Source organism: Dermacentor albipictus, chromosome 3, assembly GCF_038994185.2.
Source record: "Dermacentor albipictus isolate Rhodes 1998 colony chromosome 3, USDA_Dalb.pri_finalv2, whole genome shotgun sequence".
Lineage (NCBI taxonomy): Eukaryota > Metazoa > Arthropoda > Arachnida > Ixodida > Ixodidae > Dermacentor > Dermacentor albipictus.
Window position 1 is genome coordinate 151,342,636 of NC_091823.1, and position 18,058 is coordinate 151,360,693.

An 18,058-nucleotide genomic window follows, 5' to 3' on the forward strand; every position below is an offset into this window, starting at 1 on the left:
TAAAACTAGTAGTCATCAGCACATCCACGAAATCGGCCTAATAAAATTCAATTGAATTCTTGCATTTATAGTGCGCAAACCAGCACATAGTGTAAAGCATGCCGCAGTGGGGAATGTCGCATTTATTTGAACCCCGTGGGGTTCTCTGCTTTCCAACTAAACCGAACAACATGAGCGCTTTTGCGTTTCGCACCCATTCAGTTGCGCTCGCCGCGGTCGAGGATCGATTCCGCAAATTTGTCTGCAGTAGCGCAACGCGATAGCGGCTACCAGAAAAGGGCCAACCGCGTGGTGTCGACACTGTCGCTTGCACTAACTTTTTTCGAAGGCGAAAGCCCGATATGCCCCATGATGCAAAAATCCGGTGTCTGGCATCCGAGCTTTGTCACCCGATAGTAACAAATCCCACGTGACCAAGTGATGACGTCACGTTCCCGGCACTGCGCATTCTGCGGCTCAGACTGCGAATTCACACGGTGAACAAAAGTGGATTGCGGTGGCTTAACGTCGTACAAGATTGGGTAAGGTGGAATGAGTTGGACTACAGTGGATTAAGGGTGGTGCGAATCACAGCGATGAGAGTCAAGGTGTATTAAAGTGGATTAAAGTAGGTTATGGTGGATTAGAGTGGAATAAGGTGGATTGAATTAATTCAGGCAAGAGCAAGGTGGATTGAAGTGGATTAAGGGTGGTGCAAAATAGGGCAAGTAGGATGAAGCAGGATTAAAGTGGAATAAATAAGTTTTGGTGGAATAAGTTAAATTAAGGCGGATAAATGTTGGTACAAATAATGGCAAGGTTGATTAAGGTGCACTTTTAGCTTAAGGTGATAACTTAAACAAGCAAGTGCTCATGCTTGCATTTTCAAATTGCGCTGGTAAACTTAAATGTTTGTCAACATTGTACTCCACGGCAGCTTCCTAGCCAAGCCAGTCGCTACGCTGGTCCACACCCCCTTCCCCCCCCCCCTCCCCGCCGTGCTTATCTCGCCCCCTTCTTTCTATCACCACTCGCGCACTTGCTCAGCTGCGCGCTACGATTTTATTATGGCCTATAAGTCGGATTCCTTTAAAGGGGCCCTGAGCCACACTTTATCGAAGTGGACAAAGGCATCTCAATTGTATATAGGCTATTTCAGAAACACTTTTCCGCAAGAAGTACTTCAATGCGTTCAGTAGAAGCGAATTTGCTCGCAATCAAACACGGCCTCCGCTGTGCTTCCAGTTCCTACTTCAATGCGTTGGACTGCGAAGTCTACGGCGCAGTGAGGCGTGCCCACAATTCTCTGCCTTATAAATGTCACCCTGGCGGGCAGTTCAAATTTGATTTTGGAGATGCCACGACTTCCGCCTTTTGTGCCTACGACGCGCTGACCATTGGCTCATCGAGATGCAGTGCGCCTGACCAGTAGACCCGGGGCAGCACCCTGCGGCCGCGGCTGTATGTACGCCATGTAGCCGACTGGAGCGCGATGTCAGCTATCGGCCAATAGAAGCAGTCTAAGGGGATGAGTAATAAAAGCATCAAGAAGGAAGTGTGGACAGCGCTTTCTGTCAAAAACAGGGCGTTTGAAAGAAAGGTGACTTCGCGATCCGCTTGCGAGCACCACTCAGTGCGGACGGCACCAACACTTGGCTGAGAAGTTCGCAGCGGTGCATGCTACCTGCGGACTTTGTTATTTCACCATGCTCGAGGGGTTGCTCAGGGCCACTTTAAGACAAAACTTATTATGCCCCATAAAACGAAAAATCTTGCGTCCGTGGTTAACTTTGGATGGCAAGAAAACTAACGTGACCGATTGATGAATTCACGTTCCCGGCGCTGGGCTAGCTGCGGCTCGCACTGCGAAAGCCCACGGGGAATAGCCACGTGGTCGGCCGTGATCAGCCTACTCGCTGTGCCGAAAGAAGACAGCACGCCAGCCCACGCGTTTCAGTGAGATCACAGCTGGAACAGGGCGCTCACTTCGTGCTCATGCGACGGGGAGGTGTAAATGCCTCTTGACTCGCGGGCGGCTGTTAAAGGTATGGCAACTGCTCTCTTCGGTAGTTTCGGTTCTCGAAGCTAAATTATCCGGAATTCGTCATGATGCATGGTAGCAGTGTTAGATTTTTGGATATCAAAAAAAACGGTTATTCTTGGATGATTGGCATCAAGTATTGTATTAGAGTCAGTCATCTTGACTATGTCTCTAGCGTGCTGTTTTCGCCCCATGGCAGTCTCTGGTGAAGATGTACGGGACAGCTCACGAAAATATTGCTAGGCCTACTTTGGAAAGGGTTCATGCGTGACCAACGGGATTTTATTTTCAAGATTTCGCTTTTTAGATACTCCGCTTATCTAAATGTTTTACTGTTTTTACAGTTTTGTGTGAACGGGGGTTAACTGTATTTGCTCGAGGTTTTGTCATATAGAATAATATGGCTGTTCATTGCTAATATAAACCTAGCCGCAGCAGCAGAAGAAGAAACCTAGCTTTCTGCAACAGTTCAAAGTGTCGCATGTCACTGACAGGGCATTACGGCGTGGGTAGTTTTCACGAAATCTGATTCGCTTATAGTTCACAGCGGTGCGCATAAATATTCTAAAATACTTTTTTCATTTATGCCTATTAGTTAGAAATAATGTACGCGGGAAGTTTGCATGGGCGCTGTGAGTAAATTGATCACTCAAGTGCAGGAAATCTATGTGAGCGGCGCATTATTCCCAAGTTCGAAGCAAGGCTGTATAAAATTACGCTGTGAGGCTAAAAAAAAGGCAACTAAATTTTGCAACAAGACAATACAAGTTACTTGAGAACATGCCTCAGGAGCTAATGATGAGGCGGGAAAATGTATAATCAGGTTACCTTAGCACCAGTTCTTAATGCTAAGCCCCATTGGCGCCAATTATTCGTCTATTATAGCGTAAATGACGACATTCACAAAACACCGGTGGTCGCAAATTAAAACATTTATGCACACATAAGCACTCACTCGCTCGTGCCGCTGTATACCCCGGTGTAGTGTGCTACTGTACCGACTTCCATCGAAACAAAGTGTTTCAAAAACGGATCCTGTAAATATAGCATAAAGATTTCTTGTAAAGATGTCAATGGGGACAGCACATTTAGAGAACGAACTTAATAAAACGGTAATTAACTTTGAGTACTACGCCGGACCACCTGTTGCAAGATTATGCGACAATGAAAGCTGCACTGTAGCATCCACTGAATCCATAAATAGGAACTTGAATCATCCATTGTGCTGCCTTTTAGGGCAGGATGCCTACTAGAAAAAATAGTTGTTTAGAAAAAGCACAAGAATATTCTTAGTAAACTTGAACATCTTTTTAGGTAAATTGAAGTGTTATTTATAACATGCAAGAATTTCTCAATTTATCATTTTTAAAAATTTGTAACAGATGTGGTTGTGAGGCCAGCATTTAGAACTCAAATTGCGCTCGCTCTCAAATGATTTTTAGCAGTAGCATATGAGCGACATGATCTGAGCAACGAACCGAAACTAACGAGATGGGAGGAAAGCTGAAAGAAAAATGCACAAAAAAAGATGTTTTTAGTTGTCAATCCTGGATATAAAAATCAAGCCATATCAAACCTTTCTGGACGTTTGTTGGCCAGCCAGATATGTGAAGTAAGCATGAAAGCATCTTTGAAAACTCTTTATAAGAAAAGTAGATATGCTTATTCGCGAATGAAACAGATGCTTAACATTGGTTTAGCGAAAGTGTTAAGAAAGTTATCACCTGCACCAATTCGAATAAATATTCAGGAGAGGTAAAATTAATCAGATTCGTAGTTTATATGCTTCTGGTTCTTGCTTTCTGCATGACTTAGGCTATGGTACGGCTCATTATTTCACCAGCTTCTTTGAGCGATCGGTACTGTAGCGGGATGCCCTCACATTGAAGTGACCAGTAAAGCTGAAGAGAAGTTTTTGTTGTGCAAAGGCCATGTTCTATTCTGACTAGTTTCAACTTATCAAGTGTGTGTTTCTTGACATTGCTGATGTGACTGAGAGCCTGAGATAGAGCAAACACGCGAATCAATAGGTCCAAGTCGTACCCTTGAAATGCTCGGTATGGGAAAACATCGTTCGGCGCAGTGCCAAGATTTAAATTTGCTTCCATCCAGTGTACATTTTCATTCCAGAATACTGCACCCTCCTTGCACACCAATAACCAAACAGCAAGGTATTTCTTGAAAGACTGCTATCGCCTGGTTTCTCGTGCATGGTAACTCTCACGGATTGATTCCGGACGAACCTTCCTTTCCTTCGCCTTCGCACTCCCATCTTGGCGATATTGTAGCTACTTGCGCAAATGAGCAAGCTACCGTGCATATCCATACACGAGAAGACAATCTTGTACTTATTTTAGCACTTAAAAAGCCAAGAGAGCGTAAAGAACATGTTTTAAGCGTAGGGTGTCACCAATGTGAGAGCTTATGCCTATCACATCTGTGATAGGGGTAAACTGTTATCAATAATTTTTTGGCTTACCCCTTCGTCGAACACTAAATTACCGAAAAAAGAAACAACAGACAAAAGGCCAAAAAGAAACCTTTTAAAGAAAGAAGGTTGCGTCTTCAACTTGGCGTGCAGCCTTAAACTGACAAGAAAAAAATGTGAAGGAATTACATCCTTTACAGTGCTACAGGAGAACTGCTTTCTCGCGCTTTCCTTTGGGCTCAAAACAACCTTGTCTCATAGTTTGAATATAATGCGTGACCAACTATGGGGCTCTTCATTTTGCGCTTCAGCGGAGCAAATACGGAGAATTAGTGATACCCTTTTGGTTCGCTACGCATGATTGCTTAGTTTTTTACGATATGTCTCTCCTCAGTAGTCAGTATGCAATGTCGACTCATCATGGTTCATTGCTGAGCAGGAGATGGAGCGGCCACAGATTTTATTAGAAATGCTACATGCGCACGTCCCAGTAAACTGAGAATCATCTTGCAACGTACACCACGTTGTTTTTTTCTTATGTTTCGTGTAAACTCGTGAGCGCAAATGTAAGGAGCCCAAAGCACGTGCCCAACGCTATGCCGAACTACATCAACGCGAAATCTTACGACACGGCGCTTGCTGGCGGAAATGACACCAAGGAAGCGGTCTGCCTGCGCGTTCCATTTCGAAGCGAAATTGTTTGCTTAAAATCAGGCGTGCAATCTGGACTAGATGGCAGCGAAAATTCTAACGCTAGCCGCCAGTTGTACTACTGTTTCCGAGAAGACGCAGACCGACTGAACTGTACGCTTTATTTAAAAAGTACGCTTCTCTTATGTGAGTGTGTTAGTTGACTACGACGAGTTATGACAAGTTTTTATGAGTATCTTACGTTAGGAAGAGTTGTGTGTATAAAAGGACGAACACAAGAGAAAACTAAATAGACGGAAAAAACGCAGTTTCCTTGGTTCATCTTTTTATACGCGCAGCTCTTTCTAATATGGCCATGCACCAACCCGCCCACCAAGAAGCTTTAACATTTTCTGAGTACATGACGATTAACAATACAGATCAGTACCGCACGCTGCTATAAAGTTTCATTCTCAATTGGCCCCTGGCGAGTAGATTACGTTGCGTGATTTAGAGAGGCCTAAACATGCAAGTTGTTCACTTGACTATTCTCGGGGAAATTAAAGCCGTGTTGGGAGATTATATTCTTGATTCTTTGTCTAGTTCAATTTGCTCAATAAAGGGAACCGATTGCAATACCGTGCTCGAATAAGCAACATTCATCGTTGGACACAATTTCGATAACATTACTTCGCGGCAAACCGCAAGGGATTATGTGCGAACCTTCAAGAGGCACGAGAGAAAGCCGCAGGCTAAGCGGTAGTGGAAGAACTGTGATGCGTGACGGAGGAGCTTGCAAACACTGTGGCAAACAAGCAGTGAAGCAGCGGCAGAGATGCGGGGTGGCACAGGGACGGCAGCCCGGTGAACGCTTCGTTGAGGAGCAGCGTACCTGCTTGGATAAAGTCACAGGACACTTGACCACATGTTATGGGACGCGCGCATATAACGCCCCTGCAGCGCCGCTGTTGGTTCATTGTTGGTTCCTTGCTCGAATGAATACGCGAACGTCACGAAAAAATACGATGGCAGGGGTAAAGGGCAAGTGCAACACACAAACACACACACAAATACGCACACACACACAGAGACGTAGGGACACACACAAAAATAATATGAAAAAATGCGCGCATTTGGCGTGCCAAAACATTGATGTGATTATGAGCTTCAGAAAAGTGGCTAGCCAGGCTTGTTGGTACAAACGCGTACTTAGGAAACAGCTTAAATGACGGGATGCCGAAAAAAAGGGGGGGTACTGCGGAATAATATATTTAAATGTTAGGTTTTACATGCCAAAACCACTTTCTGATCATGAGGCACCCCGTAGTGGAGGTCTCCCGAAATTTGGAGCACCTGAGGTTTTTTAACGCGCACCTAAATTTAAGTACAAGTGTATTTTTGCCCCCAACGAAATGCAGCAGCCGTAGCCGGGATTCGATCGCGCGACTCGTGCTCAGCAGCGCAACACCATAGCCACTGCGCAAGCACGGCGGGAATGGATTATTTGGGACCACCTCGGTTTCCTTACCATGTACGCAATAAACAACACGGGGCATTACTGAATTTCCTAGCTATCGGAACGCGGCCGCCGTGACCTGGATTCGATCCCATTCCCTTTACCTTAGAAGCGCAACACCAAATTCATCCCGTCGGGTACACACGCACACACTCACCGACACTACTCGCCGCAGTTGCTTAGTGACTGTGGTGTCGGGCTGCTAAGCACTGCAGATGGCAGAATCGGATCCCGGCCGCGGCAGTCGCATTTCTGTGGGGGCAAAACGCGAGAACAAACTTGTACTGAGATTTAGGTGCGTGTTAAAGAACGCCGGGTTGTCCAATTTTTTTCGGAATCTCCCACTACAGCGTGCCTCACAATCAGAGCGTGGTTCTGGCATGCAAAATCCCATAATTTAAAAATAAAGCGCACGCAATTCCAAGGTCAATGTGAGTGAACAGTTATACCATTTTTTACTGTTCATGTATTAATTAATTTCGAGCATTACCTCAGAAACCATTCGTTCGATCGTATGAGCAGGGTAGGTATCCTACGCGAAGTATGTAAGACATCGGAGAAACTTAGCATAAAATCAAAGAGTGCGGATTTGCGGGCTAGTTGGTTACCTGCATCACTTGCAGAAGTCGTCTGCATACTTGCAGACGATAGGACATGGACTAAAGTTTAGGTTTAGGCGAACGTCCTGTCGTCTTTCTTGTCCGTACCACTCCAGAGCTATGTCTTCAATTGATGCGACCTAGCATAGCCGCTGATTCGGAGCTCTGGAAGCCAGATTTGGAGCGTGTATTTTCCTAAATCAATTTTCTTACCACTCAGTGCGCGGAACACAATTACGATAGGCGTCTGACGCCATTCAGTAGAAACTGCGGTGCTCGTATCGCCGTTCTATCAAAGCTTTGCCTTCTGAGGTTCATTGTGTCGCAAATGTTGAAATTTTACGAGATTGAAACCAGCAATAGAGGAGACTGCCCAGCAATTCTTACGCGCACCAGCAAAGAAGAACGTTGAATGGCTACACCCTATTCAACATACAAGGTATACTTGCTGCAAGAAAAATTTAAAACGAGGGGCTTCATATTTCGCTACAAGAAATGTGGAACCACAAGACAACGAAAAGAAGGAAAACACCGGGGAAATTTGCGGGATTTTAATGAAAGACAATAAATACAATGACCACAATAATATGAGTGGGCGAAAAGATGCCCTGTCGCCAGTGACAGCTCATGCCACACCTCCCACATTGTTTGGCCATTACCTGTTTAGCTAAGGTTGCGGCCATCATTCGGTCAAAGTAAGCAGACTGAGATTTATTTGCCCTTCCCGTTCATTGGTAAAAAATATCTAGACTCTGGCAGCATCAATGGCTTCAGGCAGCACGCGAGGCTTACCTGACCAGTTGGCTACTCCTACAGCTAGTGCACCACGCCATGCCTATTGTTAAAAAAATTCTGCCGCATGATCGACCATGATCACGAATGGCGTTGGCTAACACGGCCAGGGCCAGATCTATGCTGCGTATACATAAATAAACAAGAACGTGGATAGGGTCGCCACTGAGCTACGGCCGTCGCCATAGCTTAATTGGTAGAGAATCGCGCAGGTAACGGTGAAGGTGCGAGTTTCGCTCCAACGTGCGGGAAGTAGCGTTTTGTGTTCTTGCATTTCCCTTTTCCTTAAAATTGTACATTTCAATTAAGACAAAGTACCTAAATTCCTGAAATTCTTTTTTTTTGTGCCTTCAATCACCGTTCGGTCAGAGAGACTGTGCGCCTCAGTACAAGTTTTCTGTCACCTGATATTTTCCGTTGGCCCTGGCATTCGGGCCAGTGACCTGCGTGACAAATAGCTATAAACGGTGTAAGCATCACCTTCACTACCAATATCGACAAAGATATTCTAGCTTATGCATTATGACTCACGAGTCCAGTGCTTGTCGGAAATTTTGTTGTGCCTTCCTCATCTCCAATGTGTTTCGACAGGTGCACCATCTTGCCGTCGACCATGGTCTCCCAGTGGTGAACACCTGCGCAAAAGAGTTTTTAAATCGAGAATGGACAGGTTTAAATCGAGGTATGCACAGTGAGTCCTAGCTGATATTATCCACACTACTAATGCGAAAAAAAAAATGTGACGCAATAAAGGAACATGAGCCTCATGGCGTTCGGTCGTTTTTCGTCTCTCGCCACGAAGACTTTTGTTGATATTTATGTGGTGATACAGAAAGTACTCATTTACCTGGTTTCTAATATTTAAGTTAGGCGCACATCTTCCGATGGCATGATTATTATTACCTCTTAAAACAACCTATTCAGTCGTCTACATTTTGGTATGTTCTGCATAAATAGTTTTTCCGCTCTTATAGATTACTAATAGCCAACAGCGCATCGTGAGTCTGCGCCTACGTGCTGTGACAGAAGTGGCACCTAAGTAAATTGAAGAAACCAAGTCCGCGTATTGTCTGAATCATCAAACACCTCGTCACTGCGTTAGGCTGCACTATTACGACTATCACGCAGCTCTCAATCTGCGGAAGCCAACACCTACATCTGGCCACTTAGAGACGGTTGCTGTGAGATGAGAGAAATTGTTTATTTCAGTTGTGAAATGGTGTGAAGTCATGTCTCCAGCATTTAGATCGTGTCATCTGCAAATAAAAGAAATAGCTACTACGCCTACGCCCTTTGCTGCGCCGGCGCCTCTCTTTACAACCAAAAAACTTTAATTTCACATGTGACCTACTGCAATGTCTTGCTGTCAACTATAACGTCATCATATCAGACCCAGTGGAAACCATGACAGCTGACATGCATACGACACGGACCAACAAATGTAACCTGCCCGAATGTTTTGTATTCAACGCTATCTTAAGGCTTTCGCAGAAAATGGATAAACAAAGTCGAATCATTCCACAAGCCTACAATAGACGGCACCCCACTAGGGCCTCTGCGTCAGCAGGTGCTTCTTGGTTTACGACACAATGGACCCGAGCAATTGCGGTTTGTATCCTTTACGTCTAACCGTGTGTCGTCGAGCTGTGTCCAGCAGAACGGATACGGCAGATTGAGCCTGTGCTGAGTACTTAAACCTTCAAAAGCCTCTTGGTGATGGCGGCACAGTCCTTTGGCATTTGGGCACCTAAATATAGAGCTCAATTTAGTGCAACGAACCTGTTAATGCTGAAAGGTACAAGTAAGCTTGCACGATATTTCTTGGTCGTCTTTGTGTCTCAGTGGAAGAATCTTCCGGCGATGAGAGAAATATGAAAGAACTTGAAAAAGAGGGTTCCAGCGAAACACAAAGGACGCGCGCACAAGGAAAATGCACTACACATGGTCTGCTGCGTCCATCCGAGTCTAACGCTGTTTCCTTGTGTGCGCGTCCTTTGTGTTTCGCTGGTACCCCCTATTTGGAGTTCATCATGCACCTACTTGTCCAGCAGCTTCCGCTATGCACTACATTTTAAAAGTTGTTTTTCAATGCTATGTTGGAGTTTTAGCGCAGAGCTAAGCAGCCACGTCGGAGCGCAACAATAGTGGTAATGAGGCCTACAAAAGAAAGCCAGCTCATCGGCTATAGTCACGCACCGCGCAACGGCACTTTCACAATACATCAGTGAAATGCACCTGTCTCGATCACACTCGTTAACAGCAAAACGCCACAGCAGCTGCATTTCCGTCACGGGCGCCGACTACGAAGGGGCGCAGGATTGAATTGTTGACCTCATGTTGGGCTCTGTGCGGCACTAGATGGCGGGTTCATTTCCCCGCCGCGGTACTGCCACTCGAAAATGTGATGGAGGCAGGAATGCTTGTGCGCCTTGCTTTGTTTTGCATGCTTTGCGCACAGAAAAACGTCATCAGCTGGCCAAAATAAATTTTGACTCCCCCAGTTGACATGCCTCATGCTCAGATGGTAGTTTTAGATGTAGAAGCGCACAGTGTAATTTATTAGCACGAATGCCTTAAGTGGTTCATTGCAATGGCTCATAACTAAAATACGCTGCGTCTAGTGAAGTGGTGCAAAAATATCATCGTCAGCAAGGGCTCCTACACCCGTAAGCAAGCAGAGTTCCAACGGCTTGGAAGTTTTGCCGGTTTCAAGAGCTAATCCACGGCTGGAGAAGACGCTCCGCGACGTCCCAAATTCCCGTCCTTCAAAATGACAATAATGATGAAGCCAGCCCGTAGTCTAGTCATCTGGCAGTGGAACTGCAGGGGGTTCCGCAACAAGCGCGTATCTCTAACACTATTTCTACAGCCGCTAGTCGTAACGGGCGACTTCAATGCCTCCCATCAAATGTGGGGCCACTCCGCATCCACTCCTAAGGGAAGAGCTCTATGGCAGCACATACAAAATCAAAGTTTCACCATCTACAATGACTTCACTCTTCCTACCGGGCTAGGAAATAGCGTCAATAGGGATACATCCCCCGACCTCACCTTAACTCACCGCATCACTCAGGCGACGTGGCAAAACCTTCAAAACAACTTGGGAAGCGACCATTACATCCTTGAACTCCGTGTAGATTTTAAGCACAGACCATTAGCCACGAAACCATAAGGCTTACGAATTGGACAGAATTAAGGAAATCTCGCTGCAACACTAATGAAGAAACCATTACCGACATTGATCAATGGGCGAACGCCTTGCAAGCAGACGTAGAGGCCCATACCACCACTCTCCCGCTAGACACACCCTTGGCCCCAATTGACTCCAAGCTACTACACATGTGGGAAGCGAAGCAAACTTTACTTCGGAAATGGCTAACAGCACGTTACAATCGTAAACTCCGAATCCGAATCGCCAAATTAGACTATCAGATCCAACAATATGCTATCAAATTGGCGGCGCAGCAATGGACTCAGGTTTGCGAAGGAGCGCATGGTACTCTCAGCACTAAAACGACCGGGCAACTGCTCCGGCACCTGCTTGACCCCACCAAGTCTAGGACGCACAACAACCACCAGATGAATAAACTGTTGCATGAACATGCAGCCGACCTGCCGACCATGTTCAGCAACCTGGCTTCCAAACATATGCCCCCTTCTACGCAAATACCCATGCCTGACTATGCTGGTGAACCCAATGAGGAGCTTTGCAGCCCCATCACAGAAGCGGAGGTTCGACATGCCCTTAACCAAGTGCGAACCACCACGGCACCAGGCCCAGACTCTGTGATTAATAAAACACTTCGAAACCTCGATGAGCTATCCATAAGCAAACTCAACGAGTATTACAACCACTGTCTCGAAGAGGGAGAGATACCCCAACAATGGAAAGCAGCCAAAGTTATCTTCATTCCAAAGCCGAATAAGGCAATTCACATTGATAACTTCCGTCCAATTTCTCTGACTTCATGCATAGGGAAGATCTTGGAGCACGTAATCCACCTACGCCTCTCCAAATACATCGAACATAATCACTTGTTCCCTTCGGAAATGACAGGCTTCCGCAAATCTCTTTCTTGTCAGGATGTCATGCTAAGGCTCAAAGAAGACATTATCGAACCGAGCGACGCACGTGACACACAAGCGTCGCTCGGCCTCGACCTCAAAGGCGCCTTCAACAACGTGTCCCACTTGGCCATACTACGCGAACTTAGCAGTATAAACTGCGGGGAGCGAATCTACAGCTATATACGCAGCTTCCTCACGAAGCGCACTGCGACGCTACAATTAGGCAGCGAACAATCTGGCCAAATAAGTTTAGGAAGCACTGGCACGCCCCAAGGGGCAATACTTTCTCCCCTCCTCTTCAATTTGGCTATGAGACCTTTAGCTTTCACTCTCATGAAGATTCCTGACCTCCGATTCACACTGTACGCGGATGATATTACGCTGTGGATGACCGGAGGTTCTGACGGGCACATCCAAGACACCCTCCAAGCCGCATTTGATCAGGTCGAGCAAGTGGGTCACGAGTTGAATCTCAGGTGCTCCCCCACCAAATCACAGCTTCTCCTTCTACGCCCCACAAGACGCTTCAGGAGTTCACCCCCGAATATCCAGCTCACGATTGAAGGGCACCCTATACCCCAAGTAGACAGGATAAGGGTCCTAGGATTACACCTCCAATGCAACCGAGCAAATCAGCATACCTTGGAAACACTGCAAACAACGGTAGATAATACGCTCCGCCTGATAGGGAGGATCTCCAACAAACACGGAGGGCTTCGAAAGAAGGAACTAATTCAGCTAATCAAGGCCTTTGTCTTAAGCAAAATCACCTTCGCACTACCATATCTCTCACTCTCTAGGCAGGAAGAGGATACTGTGAATTGCTTGATTCGCAAAATACACAAAGTCGCTCTTGGTGTGCCAATTAGAGCATCTACACAAAGGGTGATGGCCACCGCCACACTAAATACCCTTCAAGAATTAACCGAAGCCCATCTATCATCACAATACCATATACTCACCACAACTGAAGCTGGGCGTGAGATCCTGAGACAACTTCATCGTGCTCCACCATTCAACGAGAGCAGGCGACATCAACTTCCTCCGAACATACATGGCCAATACCACATCCAGCCCCTACCCAGAAACATGCACCCCGAATTTCACGTCAAACGCCGCAAACATCGAGCCAACGCACCACAACGCAGCTATGGACAGGCTGAAGGACTGTACTATGTGGACGCTGCAGCCTACACCCCTAACCATCGTTATGCTGTCGCGGTCGTAGACAAGCAGGGAAACAATGTTTGTTCAGCATCAGTCAAGACCACCTCGGTGGGTGACGCGGAAGAGGCCGCCATTGCACTTGCATCGGGGCTACCCGATTGCGACGTCATTATTAGTGACTCTAAGACTGCTATCCGGAACTTCAGTAGCGGCTACATTAACAACCTCGCGCACTCTCTGCTTGTAGCTCACCCACCAGAAAAGGACATCGCTCTCGTATGGGCTCCAGCACATCAAGGACTCCATGGCAACGAAATGGCACATGCCCCTGCTCGAGGATTCACGGACCGAGTGGCCGCAAATATGGCCCTAACTCTAAAACCCAATGACTCCCAACAACACACCAATAAAGACACACTCGTCACATTCCATGAAATTTGCACACATTACAGAAATCAACGCCTATTGTATCCACCTCTCTCTGTGTCTAGAACGCGCCAAAGAGAAATACTGTGGCGACAACTACAAACTCGCACTTTTCTTACCCCGCGCACTTTGCACTTATTCTTTCCCGCCACATACCCGACACCAAAGTGTCGCTTTTGCCCCGTCCCCATAGCAGATCTCTCCCATATCATGTGGCAATGCGCCATCAAAACTCCCCCCCCCCCCCGCGAGCTCAAACCATTAATTAGTAGCGAGGAGCTGTGGGAGACTGCCCTGCGCAGCTCCGATCCCACCCTACAGGACCGAGTCCTGAGGTGGGCTGAGGAGGTAGCGGAGGCCTGCCACGACTGGTAGACGGACTTCTAGCCACATAATGTGGTGATGGACGCCTGCTGGGACTGGACTACTTAGACCTCCCTCTCTCCCCCCCGGCTCCTCCCCTTTCTTAAAAGGGGAATAAAGTTCATTCATTCATTCCAACGGCTCATACACCTCGTTAGCAATAGCTCATACCCCCATAAGCAAGCAAAATGCAATGGCTCATACCCTCTTAAGGCAGGGGCTACCAACACCCAGCAAACTGAAGCGAATAGTGCATGCATCCACTGAAATCACCCATGCAGCTCAACGGGCAGAATACGTTTCAGTAAAGAAGAAACTCAAACCTAGCATCAGAACCATCCAAATCAAACCAAAACAGCATTGCATACCTCACCTTGAAGAACGCTGAATCCTAAGTTTGCTTGCAAAGCGAGAATCAAGATACTAAGTGCGAAGCGGCAGAAGCAAGGCAAATGACCGTGATCGCAGCTTTTCCCTGCTGAAGGGATCATCAGCTTTTACTGCCCAGGAAAGAAGAAGAACAGAACAACAGTTAAGAGTTTCTGCTGACGTCCCTGCGTGTTCCACGTCGGGGACGTCCATCTCTTATGCCATGGCGCCTAGAGCATCGAGTACTCCCTCGAAGGCCCACGTCTTCGACGTTGTACGGAAAATGGTACCGAGACCGTCGTCGACGCGACGGCCTCAATGGTTCTCCATGGGAGGCTTCAACCTCCAAGTCACCGTCAAAAGCATGGCTTGGACGACTCTAATCGTCGATGCTGGCTGCCTTGTCATCGGTGGCGAGCGTTGATCAAGGCAAAAAACTGGGCTAGTTGGTGTGTCCTCATTATTCAAGACTAGCGCAAAATAGCGGGGACAAAGACAGCAAAGACAACAGGACGAGCGCTCGTCCTGTCGCCTTCTCTGACTTTGTCCCTGCTATATTGCGCTAGTCCTTTGAATAATGGCGAGTGTTGTCCTGTCGTTCCCGTCAGCCTGCAAGTCACCAACGTAACCTGCCTCTTTTTGCCGTCCTTCGTTCCGATGTCGTCAAGCAGGCACTATCACCATACGACAAGGTTCTATCTGTCAACGGCGGTCTTATGAGCGGACGACGTGGCGTGCTCACGGGTACACGCTTCGTTCGTAAGGAAGTGAGTACTACAACCGCGGTCCGCAATTATCGGCCAGTCTCTGGACATCGTGAGACGTTTGACTACCACGGCTTGCAACGCGTGTGTCGTCGGCGCGGCTCTAGCGACCACTACCGTGCACAGTGCACCGCAGCGTTCTCTGGCTGTTGTGGTGTCCATGCCCAAGAAAGTGACGCATGTGACCGTCCTTGTCGGCGTTACGGGGATGGTCACCCTACGGTCGCGTGAACTGAGTGGCGTTTATACTCGGACGCTGCTGCTGGAGTCTTTCCACCCTTACCGCCGGCGTCAGTTGCAGTTGCGACTGCGCTTCACGCATTGAGCAAAGAAACTGCCCTGACGCCATTCAACCAGCATCGAAAAATGAAAAATAAGAGGTGTGCAGCCATGTTCGCCGGCCTTTTCTACTGAAAAAGAAAACCGTGACGTGGCGAATCGCAACACGCAATGTTCGCTGGCCTTCCAAGCAGAGCAGGTCACGCATGCAGTGGCCGACAGCGCCTCCACTTCGGCTGCTTCTGTCAGTCCTCCTCATTGCGGCGAGGCTTTAGATACAGACAAAACACCTGATCTTGCGATTACTATGGTCGATACAACCACGAAATCTGCTGTGGCTTCACCCGCCTCAGTTAAATCGCCTACAACGCCGCATCCGGTACATGTGAATGAGCCCGCGGCTGCCGAAGTTTTCGGCGACGACGAAATCAATCCCGCCGTCCTACCGCTACCGACATCTTCCTCATCAGAGAACAGCTTCAGCCTCGGAATTGACATCAGCGTTGAATTCTCGCCAAGCCTGGATGAACTCGACATAGAAATGGCGGCCCCACGAGACGTGAATTGTTTCCATGCGTAAGCTTCTGGCTCGGATGGCGGCCCGGATCGCAGTGCAGAGTTACAGAGGCCCGAAAAATCTCGGCCTTCTTCGAGAGCGTCAAAGAAGTGACGTGTGCACTGCATCACCCCCGGACTTATTCCCGGGGCGCCAACTTGGAGAACACGACCAGGTCAGTTTGGTGATACTTTTAATTAAATAGGGAGGGCACCTTGAACATTACTTATTTAAACGCACAAGCGTTCCGAAGTCCTGCAAAACAAGCCCAAATTATCAGCGTGGTCCGCGCAAAAAAAAATGTGATATACTGCGTTTGCAAGAAAGAATTTTTTTCACAATTGGACATGTTCTTGCTTTCAAAAGCACTTTCAACCTAGACTGTTTTTTCTCATTCGCAACATCAAGCTGATCAACAGAACTCTCTCTTGAGATCGTCATGTCTTCTTTGATGGGACAGCGCAAATATTGGCATTTCAGGGCGTACTATATTATATAGGTTACGAATCTTGTGGATATATGGACCCTCGCAGGCCATTAAGTCCAACGATATTTTCGTGGCCTGGACGTGTATTTCCTGGAAGTTTGTCATGTGGTGCCTGTTGAGGATTTTTACTGTGTCTCGGACAGCCTAGCAGATGCGCAAGGCCCGGGTTGGGGTCACCCTGATTGGAAGGCACGGGAGTTGCGTCACCTTGTCTAGCACGTTTCGTTGCTGGATACAGCCCGATCCTTTTACGGTTCTTTAGCTGCCTAGACGTGGTGACGCGGCGTGTCGTCAAGCAGGTTAGAACGTACCTATTCGCCAAGATATTTAGCTCGGTATGTCACCCGATCTGATGTGACAACATTACCTTCATCCCCTGTTTACCTTTCCGACCACATAATAGTTAAACTCGAAATTCGCTTCCCTACTTCCTCATCAGTAAAACTTTAGCGCTAGACATTCGCGTTCTACATCACGCGCGCTAACGCTCTTTTTGTGAAGAGTCTTGCACGCGTCTGTTTCTAGATCTGACCCAGTGTCACGTGACGCGTTGAAGGTGCCGTGGCGTCTGCATCGTTCAGTTGAAGGACGTGCACTCAGACAACGTATGCTGGAAGATTTTGCGGATACTGCAACGAAGTTCTGTATTGCATTTCGGGTTAATCTAGTGATGGCGTTGATGCGGTCATGGCAGCGTGCGCTACGGAAGTGTTTCCAACGTCTCATCGCAGCGTCGTCTTTGTCAGGTGCTGGTTGGCGATGCAGACGTAATCCGTGTGCACACCCTGAAGTTCTGCGGTTTGCAAGAAACTCGCTTTTTAGACAGGCGAATGCATTCGGTTCTACGGCCTCAAGAGCACTTTCCGTTACGTCGCCTCCCACGCGTGATCATTCGCTGTTTTTGACGCATTTTGAAAACATGCCGCGTACTACTATGCAAATAGATTCTGGCTTTCGAGGATTTCGTGCAATGCTTAGTCGGCTGCCTCAGGTTCCACCTGCGGCAGCTGACCGTCTTTGTGCACGACAATCACCGGCTGAAGTTAAGGCAACATTATTTTTCATGAAGCGTGGCTTGGCTCCAGGGCCAGTCGGGTTATCCGTTGAGTTTTATCTGACGTTCAGGGAAGATATTGGTGCCGCTTTCGTATGTGATATCAGCCGCTATTTTGAGAACCTTTAATTTCCGTCCAGTTTTTGCGACGGCCGTATTGTGCTGATAGCTAAGCACGATCCATCAGCAGTTCGTCGAGAGGAATGAAGGCCAATCGCGCTTCTCTCAACGTTAACTACAAAACCTTCACAACTACTGTCACCCTGCGTTTGGGAAGCCTGATGCCTTCCTTACTAGGACACCATCATGCATGCTCGGTCTCTGGCAGAGAACTACACAGTCTTTCGTTCGTTACGCATGACATAATGACCTACACGGTGACCAGGTCAGCACGTGGTCTCTTAGTTTCACTAGATCAAGAAAGCGCATTCGATCGCCTTGAACATAGGTAGATATTTAGTGTACTCACCTCGTTCTGCTTTTCGTCAAATTTTGTTGAACACATTCGGAATGCTTATTCAAATATCCGAAGTACATTCT

At 47.4% G+C, this 18,058-nt stretch overlaps 1 protein-coding gene across 2 annotated transcripts in view; it reads right to left on the reverse strand.

The window, feature by feature from the left end:
• LOC139056980 (uncharacterized) overlaps window positions 1-18,058 on the reverse strand; it is a 227,560-nt gene that overhangs the window by 41,207 nt on the left and 168,295 nt on the right. For both annotated transcript variants that reach the window (XM_070534767.1, XM_070534766.1), the window contains exons 5-6: window positions 8,517-8,620; window positions 2,976-3,055 (exon numbers count right to left, since the gene is read on the reverse strand). In XM_070534767.1, coding sequence (XP_070390868.1) covers window positions 2,976-3,055; window positions 8,517-8,620 — 184 coding nt within the window. The remainder of the gene's footprint in view (window positions 1-2,975; window positions 3,056-8,516; window positions 8,621-18,058) is intronic.